Genomic DNA, 24,042 nt, shown 5'->3' with positions numbered 1-24,042 from the left:
GGCTTAGTGATGATGAACTCCTTTAACTTGACCTTATCTGGGAAGCACTTTATCTGCCCTTCCATTCTAAATGATAGCTTTGCTGGATAGAGTCATCTTGGATGTAGGTCCTTGCCTTTCATGACTTCAAATACATCTTTCCAGCCCTTTCTTGCCTGCAAGGTTTCTTTTGAAAAATCAGATGACTGTCTTATGGGCACTCCTCTGTAGGTAAATTTCTCCTTTCCTCTTACTGCTTTTAAGATTCTCTCTTTATCTTTAATCTTGGGTAACTTAATGATGATATGCCTTGGTGTGTTCCTCTTTGGGTCCAACTTCTTTGGGAATCTCTGGGCCTCCTGGACTTCCTAGAAATCTATTTCCTTGGCCAGATTAGGGAATTTTTCCTTCATTATTTGTTCAAATAAGTTTTTGCCTTCTTGTGCTTCTTCTTCTCCTTCTGGCACCCCTATTAATTCTTATGTTAGAGCAATTAAAATTGTCCCAGAGTTTCCTAAGCCTCTCCTCATGTTTTAAAATTCTTGTTTCTTCATTCTGTTCTGGTTAGATATTTATTTCTTCCTTTTACTCCAAATCATTGATTTGAGTCTCAGTTTCCTTCCCTTCACTGTTGCTTGCCTGTATATTTTGCTTTATTTAACTTTGGGTAGACTTCATTTGTTCCTTCATTTTGGGACCAAGCTCAATCAGTTCTGTGAGCATCATGATTACCAGAGTTTGAACTCTGCATCAAATAGGTTAGCTATCTCCTTGTCACTTAGCTCTTTTTCTGGAGTTTTGACTCGTTCTTTTACTTGAGTCACATTTCTTTGTCTCAGCACACCTGTCATGTTGTGGGGGTGCGAGGCCTTAGGTATTAACCCAGAGCAGGCAACCCCCTTTGATGTGCTGTGGCACTGTCTGTGGAGGAGGGGTCAGAGAGAGAACAATAGGGCTTGCTTGCTCCTCTCTAGCCTCACTTTCCAATGAACTTCTCTTGTGTGAGACTGGGAGTTTCTCCCACTGTGGCAACCCCCACAGTAGTTATAGCTAGCTTGAGTCTTTAGTTTCCTGTTCAGCCAGCCCCCGCCTCCCCCAACCCCCAAAGTCCGCTGCATTTCCGTGTGTCCTTTGCGCTTGGCTGCTCACCTCCGCCCCCCTCTTACCCTCCTACCAGCCTGGATGAATGTTTCTTTAATGCCTGGGTTGTGGGAGTTCCATGCAGTTTGGTTTTCTGGCACTTCTGGTTGTTTATTGTTTTTAGATTAGTTGTATCCTTCTGGTTGTTCAAGGAAGTAAGTGTTTCTACCTACGCCTCAATCTTGGCCAGAACCTGATTAAATGAATTTTAATCTCACCAAGAGAAACTAAAAAAAGAGAAAAAAAAACTTTCAATGACAAACTTTCAGTGAACAAAGGTGCTTTTCAGACTAGCAAAAAGTAAAGTACTGTGCCATTACCAAAAGACAAATCATGCCTTTGTATAATTGTGTTCCTTTCAATAGAGACATGTTTTAAATATATTTCTAAAGGCGTTTAATTCTAACATTCTCATAAAACTTACAAGGTAACTTACAAATTTAAAAAAATCTTTTGTTAGACCACCTGCCACCATATTCATAAAGGATTAAAATAGTTATGCAAATCAAATTCTAGAAATAGCTCAGTATATCCCATAATTCCTTAAGACAAATATGCAAAGTAAATTGATCATGAGTATAGGTTAAAAGAATTACACACTGTACAGTTATACTCTTTACGTCACACTGCAGAATGAATACTTTTGACAGAGGTTCTCCCCTCTCTCTTCTCCATCTCATTCTGTCAAGCACATTGCCACACAAATTGGTCAATTCTCTAGAAATATATCGAGAAAATATATGAAGAAATAAAAGGAAAATATGTTAAAGGAAAAAGACAAGGAAAATTTTCATCTTGTGCATTTTAAATTTTGTGATCTCTAGAGAATATTTTAATAAGGCAGGTATTAAGTCAGCATTTGAATGTTAATACATTTTCAAGGCCTTTTGAATTTACAGCACCTCTATATTATCAAGAAAATGATAATAAAACTATTTATTGTACTCTCCTGGTTCCAATATAAGTTCTAACCAAAAATAATGTATGCTTCTCAGATATCACATCCTGGGAGAAAAGATTTTCATCCTAGAAACCTACTCATGTTGGCATACTTCAGATAACATAAATGCACTGGGGACGCTTTTAAATATATCCAACAATTTACATGTGTTCCATGTAGAGAAGGCTGACCACTTAGAACTTAATTCAGAAATGAGTAAATTATTCCTCCTAGAATCCAAGTATTGTAGTAATAACTTTACCTGTTTCTTTAATGCTACTGGAAAATAAGGGGATTGCTCTTATGCCTTGACATTGCAATTTAAAACATTTTTTCATGTTGTCCCTGTGTCATTAGAAGTAACTTCATGACTTCAGGCTTTTGGATATAAATTTCAAGCTGTTTATTTATCTTAAATGCCTACAATCAAGGGTACAGGGTGGGTTGAGTACCTACTAAGACTGTCCCCCCTCTTTTCCCTTCACCTAAAGCACAAAATACCATTTTCTGCAGCATCAGAAAATGACACTGCCTTTTTGGGGGAGGGTAAAAGAGAGGAGTGCTTTTCTTGAAGGCTACCTGTTTGATTTCTATGATGTTCTGACATTTCTAATCAACAGCATCTTTGCTGGCTCTTTTTGAACAAGACTTTGTGTAACAAATTTCCTCCATTAAACACATGAACACATTCGTTGCTGACACTTGAACACTCAGATAGAAATGGAACGGAAAACTTTGTATAGAAAAATGTGAGCTTTTTATTGCACTTAGAGGAGTTCATTTAAAAAACAGACTCTAGAATGGGGAGATCAGGGGAGTCAGAAAGAGACATGAGAAGCAGGAGGGAGACCAGTTTTGGTCTTTTGGTTTCTCCTGCTTCTCTCAAGTCAGGTGGGTCATCGGAGCAAAGGTGAGACACTTTTCAGACTATCCGTTGTGATGTCTGATCTCACTGTTCCCAGCTGTTTATGCAGCTCCTTTTCCTATCATTTGCCACGTCTGCATCGCTTTACAGTTTGGGGCACATTTGCCAAGTTTCTCCAAGTAGCTTGCTAACTTATTAGCAAGATAACTGAATCTTCCTTATTGCTGTGTCTCCCTGCACTGCTCAATAGAGACACTGACTGCTTCTTAGCTTATAATACCTATTAAATGGATGGATTCCTTCAAGTAGTTTTGTAACAGGGTACAGCCAGGAGGGGGGGGGTGCTCAAAAAATAATTTGGAATGGGGTCCAGAACTCGAGGTTCCCAGGAAATATTAAGATGTCCTCACCCACCCCACCCCCAGGTGTCAGTTGGGGGAAGGGACAAATGAAGCAGGGCCATTGAGAGCTGTTTTGCATAGCAACAGTTTTGCAGCTAACCTCTGACATGGTCATTTAACATATCTCTAACATTTAACTGGTTTCATAGACATGTTAAATAGCTGTGGCCATGCTTAGAGCCAGGGAGAAGGGAGTGGCTTCTACCCAGGATGTAACTGGGGGGCAGATCCCCTGAGTTACAGCACCTGCATGAGAGATTGGAGTCGATTGGCTCCACACCACGGGGCCACACTTGCCCAGACTCACTATGGCAGCCCAGTAAACTTGTAATAATGTGGGAGTCCTGGCAGGTGTAACTGATTGTAGGAGGAGTTGGAAATGGGGCTGCAAAGGAGGACTGGTGCAGGGATTTAAACGGAAACTTGGAAGCCATGAAAGAGAGAGGCACGCGGCTTTGCCAGAATGGAGATCCCTGCAGCCAGGTGAAGAAGAAAGCCACACACTTTTGGTCAGAGTGCTGACCCCTCCAGCTTTGGTAGAAGAGGCCCACGAGGGTTTGGGGTGCTCCCCTTGGCTGCATGGTCTGGGAAGCAGGAGAGACTTTGCCTGGAAAAATGGGTACTTAAAGCAGGAGAACTCTTGCCAGTGGACCATGAGAAGTTGCCACATGACTTTGGATTAACAGGAGATCCTGCCTGGACAGCGACACAGCTGACGGTGCCAGCAGCCTGAAACAACAGATGTGTGATTCTTTTCCTAAGATATGGTACTCTGAATTCGGGGCCGGGGGGAGGGGGGCGGGCGGGGGAGGAAGCGCTGTGGGCATCTGTGGTTATCCTAAAGTACTTTGATATTTTTATGGGGACATCGGGTCACTACTTTAAGTCTGTACAGCTTTAAATCTTTGCTTTCCTTTTCACAAATCTCTGACATTGAGAGATGTCTTTCCTCTGGCAGTGGACAGATGAGCCCAGTAGGTATTAGTGTACCGTCCTTGGGAGGGGCCCCTGTTTTCTGTAACAGTTTTTGGCATCCCTCAGTGGGCCAAATATTGCCTCCCCCTTGGACCTCTGCTTGGTAACAATTTTTGGTGACCCAGATGGGACAATAATTGTCTGTGGCAGACCAACCCGCTTAGGTGTGAGAGAGTGAGGCTTCAGAATTTTCCCAGTCATTGAGGATTTCTCTGCACTCTTGAGGGCATAGGCCGCCTGGTCACACCCAGAAAGGTGTTAAGGAAATGACACAGAGAGGGAGCAGAGATGTGAAAGTGTTTTGAGTTGAAAACTTGGTTTCTGATTGCTCTTTTGCAATAATGAAGCTAGAATTGTGGGCGATAGCAGGGGAAATACGCCATCTGTATTCTTTTTGCTCTGAACCTTTGTTTGTTTTGTTGGAACTGTGTGAGTAGTTCTGAGCTGGTGCCTAAGTGGAGTCCACTGGGTAGAATCCTAAGAGATTGGGAGGGCTACCGTGCTAAGTCAACATACAGGAACCCCTTGACTAAGCAGTTAATGATTTACTATTGTAACAAGGTGTGGCCTACTTACATTTTGAGTGATGAGCTGAGATGGCCTGTGAATTGTTCTTTGAGTTACTGCATCATTACTAGATTGAAACAGTATTGCCAGCAGTGTGAACTCTCTGAAGAGTTACAATATTTATAATATTGCATGACAGCCTTGTGCCAGAGACAGAGAAACGTGTAATGATCCAGAAGGAGAAAGGGGTCTTAGAACCCCTCCCTGACAGTAGATCACAGGAGGAGAAAGATGATGAGGAAAGAAACTTCATTAATGCTCTGAACCCACAGAATGGGGGACCCCAGAGAATGGGAACTTCGATGGTGACATTGCCTTCTGGGGAGGTGAGGCCCACTACAGCTTCTCCTGCCCTGCAAGTGGGAGAAGTCTTCACCATGGATTCACAGCCTCTGCAAGTGGGCTCTGCCCATCCATCCCACCGGGGGTTGCCAGGGGCCTCTTTGACTCCCGAAAACAGAGCCACAGGGTCCCCACCTTCACAGGAGGGAAGAACCTGCTCTCCACCTGCATTGGTGACTGCAGCTTCAGCACACCACCCTCAATGGGTGGAGGGCAGCTCTGTGGTGCCCCCATGCCCATGGGTGGAAGATGCCTTGGGGGCTCCCGGGGCTCCTGAAACCAGAGTCCTGGGACCTTCGCAGGTGGGCGGAACTGGAGTGGAGGTGCTGCCATTTTGGATAAATGGATGAGCCACATGAGTGCTCCACCATGGAGGACAGAGCCTGCATGGGCATTGCCATCTTGGATGACCCCACATGAATGGGTGCCGCCATGTTGGATGATCCTATGTGCATGGGCACCACAATCTTGGAACTGGACAAGGCTTCTGTTCAGATTATGGGCTGCATGCTGCTGCTGTGTGGGCACTGCAGCAGTCAGGTTCTCTGTATAACTGGTTCTGGCAGTAATGGCTCTGGTTTTGAAGGTAATAAACTGAGGTCCAAGGGTGACCATCTGATTTATAGGGTGTTTGCAAGGTCTAAGCTTCAGAAAGGTGCAAAATGTCCCTGTGAATCTAGGGACTTTTAGTGGAAGGTACCTGTAGTGCTAGGGACTTTTGGCTGCCACATACTGAGTTTAAGTATAGTCCTTCCCAGTGTGAAAAAGGAATCAAGAGTAAAAGAGAATGATGGGTAAATCTAGATGAGTAGAAATATGTATAAAGGATGTGAAAGTTTTAAAACTAGAGTAAAGGAAACTTCAACTATTTGTTTTCTGGTTTCGTGAGAAAAGAGCAAATTTCTCACATGTGGTTGTTTTTCTAATCAGAAACCTGTATTGTAAGACCTGGTGAAGGTCACTGTAGCTGGTTGGGGAGGATACCTTTACCACCCGGGACTCAGGAAGGGTCATTTTGGGCTGACGAGTGTTTCAGCCTGAGGCAAAGAGCATGTCTTTGCCATGAGACCGGATTGGAAGAGAGCAAGTCCCGGCCATTGGTTCTGCTTCTGATCAGAAACCATCTATACTTGAAAAATAATTAAATTAAAAATATATAAGAAAAAGAAAGAAGCCGTACATGTCTGAAAACCTAGGAAAGGTCACCTTAGCCTGTTGGGGAGAATGCTTTTGTCACCCGGGACCCAGGAAGGGTCATTTGGGGCTGATAAGTGTTTCAGCCTGAGGCAATGCAGCAGGTCTCTGCATGAGACCGGGCCTGAAGGAGCATGTCTCTGCGAGGCACCAGTGGATGCACTGGTGCAAGAGAATGCCTCTACCTGTGTATTGTTTTGGAACTCTGTGTTTTGGATTTTGCTCTGTATCTGCTCTGAAAAGGAAATTGAGGATTCCATAAAAGGTTGAAACTTCATACTCTGCAAGAAAGTAAACAAGAAAAATGATTTTCCATTCCACTTTATATTTTTCTCCCTATCTGATCCCTCCAGAATTTGGCATTCTGAAGAAATGAGTGATGACATAAGGTTTCCTTGCATAAAACCAATAAAACCAGTCTTTAATAGTGGTTTTGTTAACCGAGACTTTGACTGGAAGTCATGCCTGAAGGAGGCATGTATGGGTTCTGGTTGTTACCAAAAAGCCCTGAGGAACTAGGATTGACTCATGAAGCTAGTGAAAGCCCACAAGAAAAGCCTAGTACTTTGGTCAGTTGTGTGGTTCATGCCAGCCTTCCCAGGGAAAGAACAAAAGTTACTTTCCTGAAAGATGGCTAAAAAGGAACCTGTAGGCACAATGGAGGATCAAGGATTTGAGTGAAACGACTGGTACAGGTGAAGCCAGATGGCGGATGTGTGGCTCTGCTTCTGTGCCCTAAGGGGCAGACTGAGAAGTCAATCAGAGGGTTCCCTGTGTGAGTTCCAGCAAAGCGGACTTAAAGATCATAAGTGATCCAGGCTGCTCTTGGCGTGTTTATGCAAATAAACAGTCAAAATCAAAAGTGGGACCCAAAGTAGTCCCTGTATTAACAGTGAGGGTGATCTAAGGAGAAAAATTGTGGTTCAAAGAAAATCACAATGCTCAGTATTGGACATCAGAATGGCACAGCTAACTGTCTTAAAAGTGTGTTTTCATTAAAGAGTTGAAACCAGGTTTGCGATGTCACCAAAAAATGTATGATTTACAAATGCAAAGGACCTATCAAATTGCCACTGTTAAATGTCATTGCAGGAAGGACCTTGCAAAGGAATGTCTTCCCAAAAGACAGTCTCACAGGCGCAGAGACTGGTTTGGGAATTGTTGTGTGAATTAACCTGTGTGTTCTTCTGTTTTCATAGGGCATATGACTATGACCTACCTATGCCTATGGGTGATTGGTTGCAATACAGGCCTCACTTAAGGAGCCCATCTTCATCACCACCCCCCTGAGATTCAACGGTTTGACTGAACTAAGTAGTTGGGTTAGGTGAAGGGCTTGGGCAGTCTGTGGGCTTTACTTTATAACTGATTTTCCCTTTTCTGTCTTGATGGCTTGGACAGAAAGGGCTCAGAAATATGAAAGGAGGGAAATCTAATGTATTCCCCTAAGCCCGAGTGAAGTATAGCAGGTCACAAGAGTCTTGGATAGGTGTAGCATGCCTTGTACACCTTCCTCCAGATAAGCCATTCTTTACTGAAGTCCCTGCCATTGTCATTTAATAGTTACAATTTAATTGTGCTTCCAATTTCTTGCCCAATCTGTCACCTCCAGAAGATGACTTGACCAGAATGCCAATGGTCCAGTAATGCCAGCCTTTGGACACCAAGCCTGCAACTTCTTGGTGACAGCCAACTGACCAGGATCCCATAATGTCCTTCCCTTCACAGGAAGGACTTCCTCCATGCTGCAGACATCCCCCCTTTCAGGGTACCCCTGACCCAGGGGTAGGTAGGATGATGTCCTTGTCTAGCCATAAGTAGTTACAAGAAGATGAGACCTTTGTCCATTGTCCCTTATATGATCATAAAGGGGTTGTAAATCTGAAAGAAGGGATTATAAAAGGGCACAGCCAAGAGGGGGGTACCCAGAAAAGGATTTGGAATGGGGTCCAGAACTCGAGGTTCCCAGGAAATATTAAGATGTCCTCACCCACCCCACCCCCAGGTGTCAGTTGGGGGAAGGGACAAATGAAGCAGGGCCATTGAGAGCTGTTTTGCATAGCAACAGTTTTGCAGCTAACCTCTGACATGGTCATTTAACATATCTCTAACATTTAACTGGTTTCATAGACATGTTAAATAGCTGTGGCCATGCTTAGAGCCAGGGAGAAGGGAGTGGCTTCTACCCAGGATGTAACTGGGGGGCAGATCCCCTGAGTTACAGCACCTGCATGAGAGATTGGAGTCGATTGGCTCCACACCACGGGGCCACACTTGCCCAGACTCACTATGGCAGCCCAGTAAACTTGTAATAATGTGGGAGTCCTGGCAGGTGTAACTGATTGTAGGAGGAGTTGGAAATGGGGCTGCAAAGGAGGACTGGTGCAGGGATTTAAATGGAGACTTGGCAGCCATGAAAGAGAGAGGCACGCGGCTTTGCCAGAATGGAGATCCCTGCAGCCAGGTGAAGAAGAAAGCCACACACTTTTGGTCAGAGTGCTGACCCCTCCAGCTTTGGTAGAAGAGGCCCACGAGGGTTTGGGGTGCTCCCCTTGGCTGCATGGTCTGGGAAGCAGGAGAGACTTTGCCTGGAAAAATGGGTACTTAAAGCAGGAGAACTCTTGCCAGTGGACCATGAGAAGTTGCCACATGACTTTGGATTAACAGGAGATCCTGCCTGGACAGCGACACAGCTGACGGTGCCAGCAGCCCGAAACAACAGATGTGTGATTCTTTTCCTAAGATATGGTACTCTGAATTCGGGGCCGGGGGGAGGGGGGCGGGCGGGGGAGGAAGCGCTGTGGGCATCTGTGGTTATCCTAAAGTACTTTGATATTTTTATGGGGACATCGGGTCACTACTTTAAGTCTGTACAGCTTTAAATCTTTGCTTTCCTTTTCACAAATCTCTGACATTGAGAGATGTCTTTCCTCTGGCAGTGGACAGATGAGCCCAGTAGGTATTAGTGTACCGTCCTTGGGAGGGGCCCCTGTTTTCTGTAACAGTTTTTGGCATCCCTCAGTGGGCCAAATATTGCCTCCCCCTTGGACCTCTGCTTGGTAACAGATTTCCTGAATACTATAACTAGATTTATGATGTAAGAAGTTTTATTCAGTATGATTACTTAAATAGTACTGGCCTAGTAATGGTAATCTTTTTAATCTTCTAAATTTAGTTCAATCTAAGAAATCAAGTCATATCTATCCTATGTTTCTAGAGTCAGGTTAATTTAATGGGTAATGGCAGGCTGAACGATCTGATAGGTGGAAAAAGCAAATGAAGTCTAATTTTTAAAAATCTGTGAATACAGTTCTGGAATATCAAGCATACCTAGCGAAGGAATGGAGGGGATGGGATAGTTTTAAGTAGTGTGTGGTTAATTGTTGCTTCCAATGACAGGTTCCCTGAATATTAGTTCCTGAAGCAATAGTCGTTTTTATTTTAAAACCAGAAGCCTAAAGATATGGGCTTGCCTGCTTGATTAAACAGTTCAATAATGTTAATGAAAATAGATGTCTGTTCTCTCATCTTTCTTGCCTGCTATCTTTACTGTATTGACAGTATCTCTTCTCATAGTTGCAAGACAGCTAATGTGATTCCAAGAACCACATCCTCACCAAAAACATCCCCAAAGGAAGGAAGAGGCAAGGCAAAAGGGCTTTCTTCATGGACTGGGTTAGACCGCAAACATCTTGACCAGGTTGGGGAAAAAAGCATAAAGAACCCATTGGACTCAGAACAAGTTTGCTTTTACTTCTATTTACTCCAGAAGCAGCTAATATTACTATGCACAGGAGATTGATATGGGCGTAAAAGGTGGGTAGGTTACCTGCTGTGCCCCTCACAGAGGGGGTCCTGAAGGCCACTCATCTTGAGGCAGGTAACACAGAGTGACACAGAGTTTCATTCATGGTGAATAAAGAACACTATTTTGGATCCACTGCATGATAACCCTAGCCACTTCAGTGCACAGACAACTTAAAAAAACCACAAAAACAGTCCACCTGCTACTCCGTCCACCATGGCGCTCGAACTTAATGACTAAATTTCAAGCCTTAAAAATTTTACAGGGACTGCCCTGGAAAAATCTTCCCTTATCTGTAGGGGCTAGTTCACCTTTTTTGTCTAGGAGTTCGCTCCCTGAAATCTTAACTGCAGTTGAGCTGGGAAAAAGGGAGTGAAAACTTGGAGCACATGAAACAATAAATGCAAAGGTATGTTTGGGCGCCACGGTATAACCTGTTCAGGGAACCTCCATTGACTGGGAGTGGCTAGAGCACAGGGTTTAGAAGGGAGTGGGAGAAAGTAAGATTAGAGAGGGAGCCAGGAGCCCATGGCATGCACCAAGATTCATAACTTTTATTTCTTTTTTTTAAGGGAAAAAAAGGGGGTGGGGAAGGAACGAAGAAAGGACAGTAAAGAAGGGAGAGAATAGAAGAGAGAGCTAAGAAAAAAAGAAAAGAAAAAATGAGAAAGGGGAAAAGTATAAACCAGTATGACAAAATGACAAGATTTGGCAGGCCTGAATAGTGGGTACAAAGATCTTACTTATCATATGGTTACTGATTTGTTATGTGCTTCCCCACTTAGCTTGAGCTATTTGTTTTCTAAAAAAATAAACATGGTCAGGTGGAAATGTATACAGATATGATGTTTTTGAAAAAATATTTAATGTAAAATATCAAAAGATCCCAAAATGCTCATTTTAGATCCAATAGTTTCATTGCAGGACATGCATGAATTGATATGCAAAAAATCTACTTTAATTGCCTCAAGGAGAGTGACTTTTTTCACCCTGGTTAGATGTGGAGGAATGCTAATTAACTCCTTTAATAAACAAAAAACTCTTTTAATGGAAATCTTCCACATGAAAATTATATTTATCCTGGTCCAATGGATAGAGTATTCCGAAACACAACTAATCTTTTCCTGATGGTTTTTATCAATATAATTAACAATCACTTTTGACAACGATGCCAGTGGCATCCTGAACGTGTCTGCTATGGATAAGAGCATGGGAAAAGAGAACAAAATCACCATCACCAATGACAAAGGTCATCTGAGCAAGGAAGACATTGCGCGCGTGGTCCAGGAGGCTGAGAAGTACAAAGCGGAAGACAAGAAACAACGGGACAAGGTGTCTTCCAAGAACTCACTTGAATCCTATGCATTCAACATGAAAGCAACTGTTGAAGATGAAGAACTTCAAGGCGAGATCAATGATGAAGACAAACAGAAGATCCTTGACAAGTGCAATGAAATCATCAACTGGCTTGATAAGAATCAAACTGCAGAAAAGGAAGAATTTGAATATCAACAGAAAGAGCTGGAAAAAGCCTGCAACCTAATCACCACCAAGCTGTACCAGAGTGCAGGTGGCATGCCAGGAGGAATGCCTGGGGGCTTCCCTGGGTGCGGAGCCCCTCCACCTGGGGGTGCCTCCTCCTGGCCCACCATTGAAGAGGTTGATTAAGCCAACCTCTTGCATAGATTTAGCATTGTTCCACATAAAATATTGAAGGACCCAAATTTGTAGCGAATTCCATGACAGTTTTAAAAGTTGAGAAGCTGTATAATAAAACAGCATTCTTGATACTTGAACATGGACTATGTGCACAGGCAAATAATGCACTTTATAAGCACTGTATTGTCTGTCTGTATTGTAAAGTAGAAAATGCAATGTCTTAAATAAACTATTTAAATTGGCACCATAAAAAAAGACAGAAAAAAGAAAAAATATAATTAACAATCAAAGTATGTTAATAGATTCATTGATTCAAGAAGCTGTTAAGATGTGAGGGTTTTTTTACCCCTCGATAGCTCATTTCCTTTGCCTCTCATGGTTCTTCTCTCCTTTTCCTTCACAGTTGACTCATTTCTCATTACTCTTCAACTCAACCCTCATTAGAAATTGCCCATCTAATCACAATAAAACAAAACAAAACAAAACCAGATAACCAAGTGTGTTCACATGCTGTCTGAAGTAAATTATGTCTGAACAAAGACCTGGAGGTATACCTCCAACCATCTGGGGAGCCTGTTAAAAATGCTCTTTCCTAGGTTCCACCCTAATACTTCCTAATAAGAATCTCTCAACCTCATGAGCACATAAGGTAATACTGTTAAAATTTGAGACTCACTGGCTTATGGAGTCTCCTCTGAAAATATACCCATGAACTTAAGGCCACATACAGCCAACAGGCTGTCTCTGGGCCACCAAGCTGTTGCTTAAGGCTGGAGTTGTCAGAACTAGGCCCTGGTGGCTTGTTTCCTATACCAGGCCAGGTACTAAATATCCTGCATACCACATGGGCTGACTGACTTCTAGTTTCTGAAGTTGGCTCACTTGGGGGGAGGTGTGTGTGGGGGGGAGGTGTGGGTGTTAGATGATGATTTACATCCTGTACCTCTTTTTCTAGATTAGCTGAGACTTCTGATGAATGGCTCTTGAATAATTAACATCTACCTGTCCTATGACCCTGGGAGAAATAGGGTAATTGTTATTCCTATTTTCCAAATATGAGACTGTCTGAACAGACTGATTGACTTTTAAAAAGTAAAATAATACTGACCCTTTACCAGAGGTAAATTAAATTGGCTAAGAGAGGCAAGATAGCAGAGGAGTAAATGGAAGCCACACTAACCTCCTCCCAGGACCAGTCTGGAATGACAACTAAATTGCAGAGGAATCACCCAGAACAAACAACTGAACAACAGCAAAAGAGAAGCCTTATAACCTCGGACAGACAGAACAATCATCTCCAGCACTAACTGACTGATGAGTGCGGTGGAGACTCAAGAGGGCTGGCTGAGTGCCCATTAGGTGGCAGTGCCAGAGGGATAATTAAGCAACTGGTTGGATCCCCCTGAGAAGTATGGGGTCTAAACCCTATCCCCAGCCTAGAGTACCAGACTCCAAACAGCACACTGAAAACAGGCAGCAAAAAGTGGCAGGGTCTAGTTCTGCCAAAGATGGCTGGAGTCACAAAGAGACATTTAAAGGGCCAACACACATTTTCATTTGCAGCCATTTGCTCAGGGCACCGGCAAAGACAGGGGCAGAGTAGGCTGGAGAAGGAAGCTTTAGGGAAAGAGCTGAGAGAATAGGTAGCAGCTGGGATCCAGGTGCCGAGTCTTCCCCCATACCGCAGCAGCTATCCTGCTCAGGCAGACCACTCCCCTACAAGAGGCATCAGCCTGAAGAGAAACAATAGCCGCAATGCCAGGAGTGATTCTGCCCCACCCTATCTGCTAAGCCTATGAAGCCTGACTGCTGAGAGCAGAGTGCCTAACTTAATAACTGAAGGTGACAGCCACAGAGAGTAGATCCCCAGCAATCTGGCAGCAGGTAGCCTAAGGTCAGACTGGGTCAACATCTGACATTGCCAGAGGTGGATCCAGAAAGGAAAAACAGCAGTAAATACTAGAAGCTACTGAGACAAAATCCACTGTGGTTTTCTCCATGATTAGTGATATTTTCTTTCTGGCATAGTTTTTTAACATTCATTTCTTGTCCATCAAGTTTGTGCATATTAAGTTACTAGAATTTACACTATAGTCTATTTCCCTCCTTTTAAAAAATAGTCTTAATCTCTTTACACCCTTACTAATACTGGTTAATTTCATGTTGATAGTGGGATTGTGGCGGGAGAGATATTTTGTGGATGTGGGCTTGTCTTTTGGACTTCGTGGTTTTGTTCTTGCAGCACCTGCACAACAGCACACAAGACATGGTGGGTGGAGTGACCTTCAGTCAACCAGTTGGATGGAAGGACCCACCAAAGAAAGACCCAACGACAATCAAAACCCAAAAACATCCAGAGAGCCAATATAAACGACAGCCCAAGAGCAACAAATTCAGGAGATCAAGGAGATTGCACCACTGAATCTCACAGGTCTCCTACCACAGTAGTTCACACCCTAAAAAACAGAGAGTCAGAACAGATCAGTTTAAGAATCAGAGGAGGAATCCTCAGAAACAATGGTAAATGAAACAGAAGCAAGTTAACTATCGGATACTGAGTTCAAAGCAATGGTTATAAGGAAGCTCAAGGAGCTCACTGAGAATTACCAAAAAATACAGGGAAGCTACAAGAACTTACTGCAAATTACACCAGCATGAAAAATGACAGAAACAATTAACAAGAGACAACAGGAAATGAAGAATACAGTTTCTGAATTGAAGAACACAGTAGAAGGAATAAAAAGCAGGCTAGATGAAGCAGAGGATCGGATCAGCTAGCTAAAGGACAAGGTAGAAAAAAACACCCAGAAAGAGCACAAAATGGAAAAGAGACTCAGGAAGAACAAAGAGGTGTTAAGGGAATGGCAGGACAACGTGAAACATAACAGTATCCATATAATAGGGGTACCAGAAGCAGAAGAAGAGCAAGGGATAGAAAACCTGTTTGAAAAAGTAATGATAGAAAACTTCCCTAATTTGATGAGAGAAAAAGTCACACAAAGCCACAAAACACAGAGTCCCAATCAAGAGGAGCCCAAAGAGGCCCACTTCAAGACACATCATAATGAAAATGGCAAAATTTCAAGACAAAGAATCTTAAAGGCAGCAAGGGAAAAACTGAAAGTAACATACAAAGGGACCCCAATAAGACTAGCAGCTGACTTCTCAATGGAAATGCTACAAGCCAGAAGGGAATGGCAAGGGATATTGCAAATAATGAAAATCAAAGGCCTGCAAACAAGACTACTTTACCAACAAAGCTCTCAACTAAAATGGAAGGCAAAGTAAGGAGCTTCCTAGAAAAAAGAAGCCTCGAAGAATATATCTCCTCCAAACCAGCGGTACAAGAGATGCTAAAGTGTCTGCTTTAAGGAAGAAAAAGAGTAAGAGAGAAAAACACAGGTATGAAGGAAGTAATGTGGCAATGAATAAGTGCTTATCAAGAATAACCTTAAATGTAAGTGGATTAATTGCTCTAATCAAAAGAGATAGGATTGTTGAATGGATAAGGAATCATGACCCATACGTGTTGCTGCCTATGAGAGATCCACCTCAGAACAAAAGACCTACATGGACTGAAAATGAAGGGCTAGAAACAAATATTCCAAGCTAAGGGAAAGGGGGGAAAAAGCCAGGGAAGCAATACTTAAAACAGACAAAACAGATTTCAAGACAAAGGCCATAAAAAGAGACCCAGAAGGACACTTCATAATGCTCAAGGGAAGAATTCATTATGAAAACATAAACATTATAAACACACATATGCACACAACATATATAACTAAATATATGAGCACCCAAATATATAAGTAAAATCTTGGAGGACTTCAAGGAAGATATAGACATCAACATACTTAAACTGGAGGATTTTAACACCCCACTGTCAGAAATGGATAGATCTTCCAAACAAAATGTCAACAAGGATATTGCAGCATTGAACAATGTCCTAGTTCAAATGGACTTAACTAATATATATAGAGAGCCTTTCATCCCAAAGAAGTAAAATACACATTCTTTTCAAATGCACATGGAACATCTTCAAAGATAGACCACATGACAAGATACAAAACAAGCCTCCACAAAATCAAGAAAAGTGATATATAATTAAGCATTTTCTTGGATCCCAAGGGCCTGAAGCTAGAAACCAATCTCAACATCAAGGAAAAAACTCAAAAATGCTCAAATTCATGGAGATTGAATAGCATGCTATTAAATAATGAATGAGTTAAGAATGAGATCAAGGAAGAAATAAAGTTTCTGGAAACAAATAAAGATGAACTTACAAAAGTCCAAAACTTAGGGGACACAGTGAAGGCACTCCTGGGGTAGAAGTTATATCAATATAGGCCTACCTAAAAAGAGAAATATTTCAAATAAACAACCTAATCCTACATCTAGAAGAACTAGAGGAACAACAAAACAAAGCCCAGAGTGAGTAGATGGAAGGAGATAACCAAGATCAGAGCAGAATTAAACTATGGAGAGAGTAAAAGAACAATTCTAATTATCAATAAATCCAGAAGCTGGCTCTCTGAAAAGATAAACAAAATCAGAAATGAAAGGGGACAGATTACAACCGATACCACTGAAATACAAAGGATTCTAAGAAATTACTATAAGAATGATATGCTAAGAAATTTGAAAATCTGGGTGAAATTGACAAATTTCTAGAAAAATACAATCTCCTAAAATGGAATGAAGAAGCAGAAACGCTGAACACACCAATAACAGCTGACAAAAATGAAGGAGTAATTAAAAAACTCCCAGCACATAAAAGCTCTGGACTGGACAGTTTCACAGGAGAATTTCACACAGCATTTAAGAAAGAGCTAACCTCTACCCTTCACAGGCTATTGCAAAAAATGCAAGAAGATGGAAGACCCCTAAACACCTGTTATGAAGCCAGCATCATCCTAATCCAAAAACCAGATAAAGACACAACAAAGAAAGAAAACTAGAGGCGAATATCACTAATAAACATAGACGCTAAAATTCTCAACAAAATATTGGCAAACCGCATCTAGCAATAGATTAAAAAGATCATACACCATGATCAAGTGGGATTCACTCCAAAGATGCAAGGATGGTACAATATTTGCAAATCAATAAACCTAATACATCACATAAACAAAACACAAAAAATCACATGATCATATCAATAGATTCAGAGAAATCTTTTGATAATGTACAGCACCAATTTACGACAAAAACGCTCAGTAAAGTGGGAATAGAGGGTGCATTCCTCAACATAATAAAGGGCATATATGAGAAACCTACAGCCAGCATATACTCAGACAAAAACTAAAACTTTCCCACTAAGATTAGGATCAAGACAAGTGTGTCCTCTTTCACCACTTCTATTCAACACAGTATTGTAAGTCCTAGAAACAGCTGCAGACAAAAAGGAATAAAAGGGATACAAACTGAAGGAAGCAAAACTGTCACTGTTTGCAGATAACACGATAGTGTATACAGAAAATCCTATAGACTCCACCAAAAACCTACTCGACCTAACAAATGATTTTGGCACAACAGTGGATACAATACAATATTCAGAAACCAAAGGCATTTTTGTACACCAACAATGAAATATCAGAAACAAAAATCAGGAAAAAAATTCCATTTGCTATAGCAACATGAAAAATAAAGTACCTAGAGATAAACCTAACCAAGGAGGTAAAAGACCTATACTTAGAAAACTATACAACACTGAAGAAAGGAATTAAGAAAGACACAAATAGAAGAATATACTGTGTTCATGCACTGGAAGAATTAACATCATCAAAATGTCCATAATACCCCAAGTAATGTATAGATTCAACGCAATCTCTGTTAAAGTACCCATGACATATTTCACAGATATAGAACAAACATTTCAGAAATTTATATGGAACCATATATGACCTGGAATACCTGCAGCAATTTTGAGAAAGAAGAACAAAGTAGGAGGGATCACAATACCTGATATGGAACAATCTTTCAAGACCACAGTAATCAGAACAGTGTGGTACTGGCATAGGAACAGACACATGGATCAATGGAACAGAGTAAAGCACCCAGAAATAAATACAAGTCTTTAGGGTCAATTATTATTCAATGAAGGGGGCAGAAACATAAAATGGGGTAAAAATAGCCTCTTCAACAAATGCTGTTGGGAGATCTGGACAGCTACATGCCAAGAAATGAAACTCCATTACCTACTTACACCATACACAAAAATAAATTCAAAGTGGGTAAAAGACTTAAATATCTAGAGGATAACATAGGCAGGAAAACCTCAGATATTCCATGCAGCAACATTTTCACCAAAATATGTCCCCTAGAGCAAGAGACATAAAGGAAAGAGTAAACAAATGGGACCTCATCAAAATAAAAAGCTTCTGAACGGCTAAAGAAAACAGCAGTAAAATGAAAAGAGAACAAACCATATGGGAAAATATATTTGCCAATGATACCTTGGACAAAGGTTTGAGCTCTAAAATATATAAAGAACTCACACAACTCCACTCCAGGAAGACAACTAATCCAGTCAAAAAATGGGCTAAGGACCTGGACACTTCTCCAAGGACGGCATACAGAACTCTTTCAGCATCACTAGCCATCAGAGAGATGCAAATTAAAACCACAATGAGATACCACTTCACACCATGGAGTATGGCCATCATATACAAATCAACAAGTGCTGGCAAGGTTGTGGAGAAAAGGGGACCCTAGTACACTCTTGGTGGGAATGCAGACTGGTGCAGCCACTGTGGAAAACAGTATAGAATTTCCTCACAAAACTAAAAATGGCACTGCCTTTTGACCCGGCTATTTCACTGCTGAGATTATACCCTAAGAGTCATTAAACAGAACTTCAAAAGAACCTATGCATCCCAATGTTCATAGCAGCACAATTCACAATAGCCAAGTGTTGGAAGCAACCTAAGTGCCCATCAATAATGAGTGGATCAAAAAGCTATGGTACATTTACACAATGGAATTCTATGCAGCAGAAAGAAAGAAGGGTGAATTCCCAACAGCGTGGGTGAATCTGGAGAGCATTATGCTAAGTGAAATAAGCCAGTTGGCAAAAGATAAATACCATATGATCTCACCTATAAGTGGATCCTAATGAAAAAAAACCCCCCCAAAACAAGCAAACAAAATACAACCAGAGACAATGAATAAAGAGGGAACTGACAGTGACCAGAGAGTAGTTGGGGGGGGGGGATAACGGGGAGAATGGGGAAGGGTCGTCAAGGAACATGGACAAAGGGAACACGGACAAAGTCAAAGAGGGGCAGGATCAAGGTTGGGAGGTGGGGATGGCTGGAGTGGGTGGGAATGATAGGGGAAAAATGAAGGCAATTGTACTTGAACAACAATAAAAAAATAAAATTTAATTAAAAATTAAAAAATATAAATTGGCTATACCCTCTTCTAACATTCCTCTTGGACTGCACATTATTAATAGTTTATATGATGCTCAACTAAAATAAATTTCAACATATTTACTATACCTACTTTTAATTGTCTTAAAGAAAATGATTACTTTGTGTTTATATGTTCACAAAAACCAGTTTTAATGCAGCCTTCCCCTTAAAGTGATTTGAAGAGTTTTATCCTGGATTTTAAGTTGTCAAGCCTGTGAATGCCTTAGATGTGCTGATGGTCAACTAAAGAACACACATTTAAAGGCTAACAGGACATGAGGACCATAGTTAGGTGCCTACTGGAACCAATCACTGACTGCCTCACACAACAACAATAATAAAATACTCCAGAGCGAAAATACTGGTATATTTGTATAATGCAAAGAGAAATACAGATATAAATCCTCAAAACAGAAGGTACATTAATAAAAATGTAGCATTATAAGCAAAAATTACACAGTACTTGCAGAATTTAGTCTTTCAATGTAAGATTACAATGTGTCTAACAAAGAAACATTATTTAAAATTACAGTTCTCATTAATTTAAAATAACCATCATAGAACAGCACAGCTTAAACTAGCAAACATTTTAAGGAAACGCTTTGTCTCCTAGAAGTAGAGTATCATTATTTGCCATTCACTAATACCATAAACAAAAGAACAATTTCAAAGTGGAAGTTAGTTTCATGAGCCAGAATATAACTGGGCTCCTCAAAGGACAAGCTGTCTCCATAAAGTTATTTTAATTTTTGTTGGCAAAAAAACAGCTAAACAATTTTGATTTAGTACTCTGATTTCCAGAGACCTCCCAATCAGTGAACAGCAATCAGTACATACAAAAACATGCAATACTGTATTTCCTCCACACCATTAACAACCAAAACACCTTTTAGCTTTTAAGTTACAGTTTTATAGAAATGTTTCCAGTCAAGATTGGTATAATGCAGACAGCAGTTGTCACTGACCTGTATTACGTAGCAGTGTTAAAGTAACATAGGAAACAAATCCTGTTGCTGCTTAAAAAAATCGACTGCCTCACTAGTTGCTCTTTAAATTCAATCTCAAAACTGAGCGAAGTGTTCAACACTTTCGAAGAAGGGGAGCAGCACAACCGACCCCACGGCTGGCAATTCAGAGGGAAGTTGAGAAAATCCTCCCTTCCCCTTTCTCCTGCTTCCAACCGAAGACCACTGTCAAGAAATCAAACTTGTGAGGTCTCCCGGGGTTCCTCTATTTCACTGCAAAATGTAATGCCACTTGAGGTTGTCAAAAATAGCTTCTGTAGAAAATTGGCCATAGTCTTTAGGAAACGTTGCATGAAGAAAAGTAGTTCAGTCTTTATTTTCAAAAGTAATAACATGGAATAAAAGACAGCAGTACCAATACAAAGACTCCAGGACCTATTTTCGGGATGAAAATATATTTAAGAAGACAATGCCTGGAGTTCGGGTGGGGATGGAACTGGAAACCCCTCTCCCCTCCCTAAAGGGAGTCTGTACAATTCAAGTGCTAATCCATTATGAGTCATTTTGAAGGCAGCTTAGACCATTAAAAGAGGGGCAGAGGGGAAGAAACAACGTCAGTGTCCAAGCCAAAGGGAAAGGCTGGATTGGGGTGTACACGGCGGGAGAGCCCTTACAAACCAATGCCTTTCAAGTCGCAAGGGAGAGTGGCCTGGGTGGCCTGGGGGCTCTGGCAGCAGGGGAACTGGGCCCTGAAGCAGTCTCTCAGCTCCCTGTTGAAGAGGAAGCACACTACAGGGTTGATGCCGGCCTGTGCGAAGGTCAGCCACACGGAAGCCGTCAGGTAGGCCTGGGGTACGGCGCCGGGCCGCACTAAGACCCGCAGGTAACTGGCGACGACGTAGGGCCCCCAGAGCAGCAGGAAGAGAAGCGTGATGGCGTAGAACATCTTGCACAGCCTCTTCTCTGTCTTGAACTCCTCGAGCACGAGTAGACGGCGCGCGCCGCGGCCGGGCCCCGCGGGCCGGATGCCCACGAGTGCAGGAGGCGTGGGGCCGCGGCCAAAGCCAGCCGTCCAGTTGGCGGCCGCCTGGCCAGTGGCGCCGGGGCCGTGGAAAGTCCAGTCGTGGCTGACTGCCGGGACGAGGCGCGCGGGCCTCATCTTGCGGCGGTCGTGGATGAAAAAGAGCAGGCGGAGGTAGACCAGGTGCGTGGCGCCAACGACCGCGGCCAGGAGCAGAAGAAAGCCGAGCGCGCCGGGGGCGCCGTCGGGCCGTTGCTCTAGGGCGCAAGGCGCGTCTTCCTCCTCGCCGCCGCCGCCGTCCAGCACCGGCGGGAAGGCCGCAGCTAGCGCCAGCGCCCAGGCGGCACACACCAGCATGGCGGCGCACGGCCAGCCGGCCAGGCGCTCGGCATAGAAGCGGTGGTGCGCGATGGCCAGGTAGCGGGTGACGCCCACGCCGAGCAGCAGGAAGGCGGCGTGGAAGCAGAAGAGCGCGGCCAGAAAGGCTAGCAGCTTGCAGCCCAGCGCGCCCGGCGGGGTTCCGGCCGCGGCCGCCGCGCGCCGCGCCGCTAGCATTACGGCCGGGAGGCAGGCGAGCGCGCGCAACCCGTCGGCCAGGCACAGGTCGAGCAGCAGGTAGTACGGGGCGCGGTGCAGGCTGCGCTCCCGCACTATGAGCAGCGCGAACAGCACGTTGCCCGCCAGGCTCACGCACAGCAGCAGGCTTAGCGTAGCCAGCTTAATGCCCAGGGCGGCCGCCTCTCCGCCACCACCGCCCGGCTCGCTGGCGTTAGCCATCGTGGCCTCCCCAGCCCGACGCTCCGTTCAGGGGCCGCTCCCGGCCTCGCCGCTCCGCAGGCCGCCTGGCCTAGGCTCCACCGCGGCGTGGGACGTGCGCGAGCTCCCGGGCCGGCGCGGCTCAGCCTGCGCCGGGTTGGTGCCTCTGGGGCTCCCCGTGCCAAAGCCCCGCAGCCGCCGCCGCCGCCGCCATCTCGGGAATAATGCGAACAGGAGGCGAGGGCCACTCCCTGTACCTAGGGCGCCGTGGGCTTCTCTATGAGCAGGGCCTCCCCGCCGCCCGGCTGCCCGCAGTCCCCAGCATCCTTTTCCTCCTCCTCCGCTGCTGCAGCGCGCCTCTTGGCTCTGCCCCCCGCCGCCGCCGCCGCCGCCGCCGCCGCCGCCGTGGAGCCCCCTCCCCTCCGCCGGAGCGCGCCGCGTGGCCGCCACCCTGGCCAGGCTAGGCTGCGGATGCCGCCGCGGAACCTGCGCATCCGGTAGGGAGGCAGGGCTCGGGACGCGAGGTGATGATAAGCCGTGTTTGGCCCTAGGTAACGGGGGTCCTGCGGCAGCGTTCGGCGCCCGCGCTGTGGGGTCACGCGGGGCAAGGGGCTGCTGCTTGGAATGGCGGGGTCGGGAGGCCGCAGCGAGGCAGGAATACCTGGGATGAGCTTTCTGCCCGAAATAATTAACAGTAGTACTAATCATAGTCATATAACCGCTAATGTTCAGGTGAGCCTTGATGTATGTGGCAGTGTTCTGGGAGCTTTATCGGCGTCGACTTGCTCAGTGTTCACGTAACTACAAAGTTGGTTCTAATCTTAACCCCACTTTGTACTGAGGAAGCAGAAGCTTGGAGGTCAAGGGAGTTGAGAACCAGTGAGCGCTGGAGCTAGGATTAATTCACTAGGTCTCATTTCCAGGGCTGGACTCACAATGACTGTGCAGCAGGCCAAGATCTCTTCCTCACCTGTGGTCCCAGTGAAGACTTGAGTCAGGGGGGAAAAAATTCAGCCTTTTCTCCTAAGTGACTTGGAAAGTGAACCCCATGACAGCTTCCTCCCGAGGTATCTGTTTTCTGGGTAAGCCTCAAAGGGCAGCCCTTATTCTGGGCCTTAGACAAACCAAGTTCCCTTAAATCTCTGCAGGTGTGGCTCCCTCTGCCTGGTCCAGCCCCACAGCTCCTGTCCTATGAGCCATTCTGACCAGAATGTAGCACTGCCCATTCATTTTCTTCATAGCACTTACAATTTACCATCACACATTTTGATTGTTTTTAAACATATTCTTTCAACTAGTCTCCAAGCTCCATGAAGGCAAGGGACCATGTCTTTTTTTTTTTTTTTTTTTTTTTTGGTACCATTGTATCCCAAATTCCTAGCATAGTAAAGCCAGAATTAAGGGCTAGAACAGTATTTATTGTCTACCTACTATTTGCAGGGCCAGCACTTTGATGGGCATTTCCAGGACAACACAAGATCATAGAAGGCCTGGGTCACCAGGCTTAAGAAGTCTAAACTTTAGTCTGTAGATAGGAGTCCTGAAGGATTTTTGAGGAGAGTGACGTGATTAGGGCTGTGCTACAGTAAGATCATCTTGGCAGTACTCTTCAAGAGGAATGACAGCAGAGCCCGAAAGTGTAGTCTAGAGTTGCCAGCTTCAAAGTGCACAGAAATCACTACCTGGAAATGCAGATTCTGGTTCTGTAGGTGTGGAATGGGGACAGAGATTTCTTCGTTTCTAACTAATTCCTCAGTGACACTAATGTTGCTAGTCCATAGGCCATGCTTTGAATAGCAAGAACCTCAAGAACAGAGTGGACATTTTGCAGAAACGTAGGTGACAGCCAATAGCAATCCGACTTAGCACCCCTAAGCGACTAGGGGCAGTGGCTGATCAGGCAGGTCTGTAAATATTTATTGACAGAAAAGAGAAATCCATTTGGAGGGCATTTTGGTTAGGATAGCACTTGGATAATAGTAGCTAAAAATGTACATCAGTTTATTTTCTCATGAAAT

General features: G+C 43.8%; 2 protein-coding genes across 2 annotated transcripts; one reads left to right on the top strand and one right to left on the bottom strand.

Annotated features, from left to right (window-relative positions):
- Window positions 1-11,357: 11,357 nt before the first annotated feature.
- Window positions 11,358-11,940, top strand: LOC118983641 (heat shock cognate 71 kDa protein-like; the record flags this gene model as incomplete). Its single annotated transcript, XM_037041292.1, has 1 exon — window positions 11,358-11,940. A coding segment is annotated over one exon (519 nt), but the record flags the coding sequence as incomplete, so codon positions are not given.
- Window positions 11,941-19,638: 7,698 nt separating this feature from the next.
- GPR27 (G protein-coupled receptor 27) lies at window positions 19,639-22,379 on the bottom strand. The gene has a single exon (XM_037040963.1). The coding sequence runs from the start codon at window positions 22,043-22,045 to the stop codon at window positions 20,918-20,920; it is 1,128 nt and encodes a 375-aa protein (XP_036896858.1). The 5' UTR covers window positions 22,046-22,379; the 3' UTR covers window positions 19,639-20,917.
- Between the last annotated feature and the right edge of the window lie 1,663 nt (window positions 22,380-24,042).

The sequence above is a fragment of the Sturnira hondurensis genome, unplaced genomic scaffold (genome assembly GCF_014824575.4).
Source record: "Sturnira hondurensis isolate 20B ecotype Veracruz unplaced genomic scaffold, ASM1482457v3 Scaffold0002840, whole genome shotgun sequence".
Lineage (NCBI taxonomy): Eukaryota > Metazoa > Chordata > Mammalia > Chiroptera > Phyllostomidae > Sturnira > Sturnira hondurensis.
The sequence above is the reverse complement of the archived record's forward strand: the minus strand, read 5'-3'. Positions and strand labels throughout refer to the sequence as shown.

Coding starts and splice junctions, on each gene's coding strand:
- GPR27 (XM_037040963.1), bottom strand. CDS start 22,045: ATGGCTAACGCCAGCGAGCCGGGCGGTGGTGGCGGAGAGGCGGCCGCC.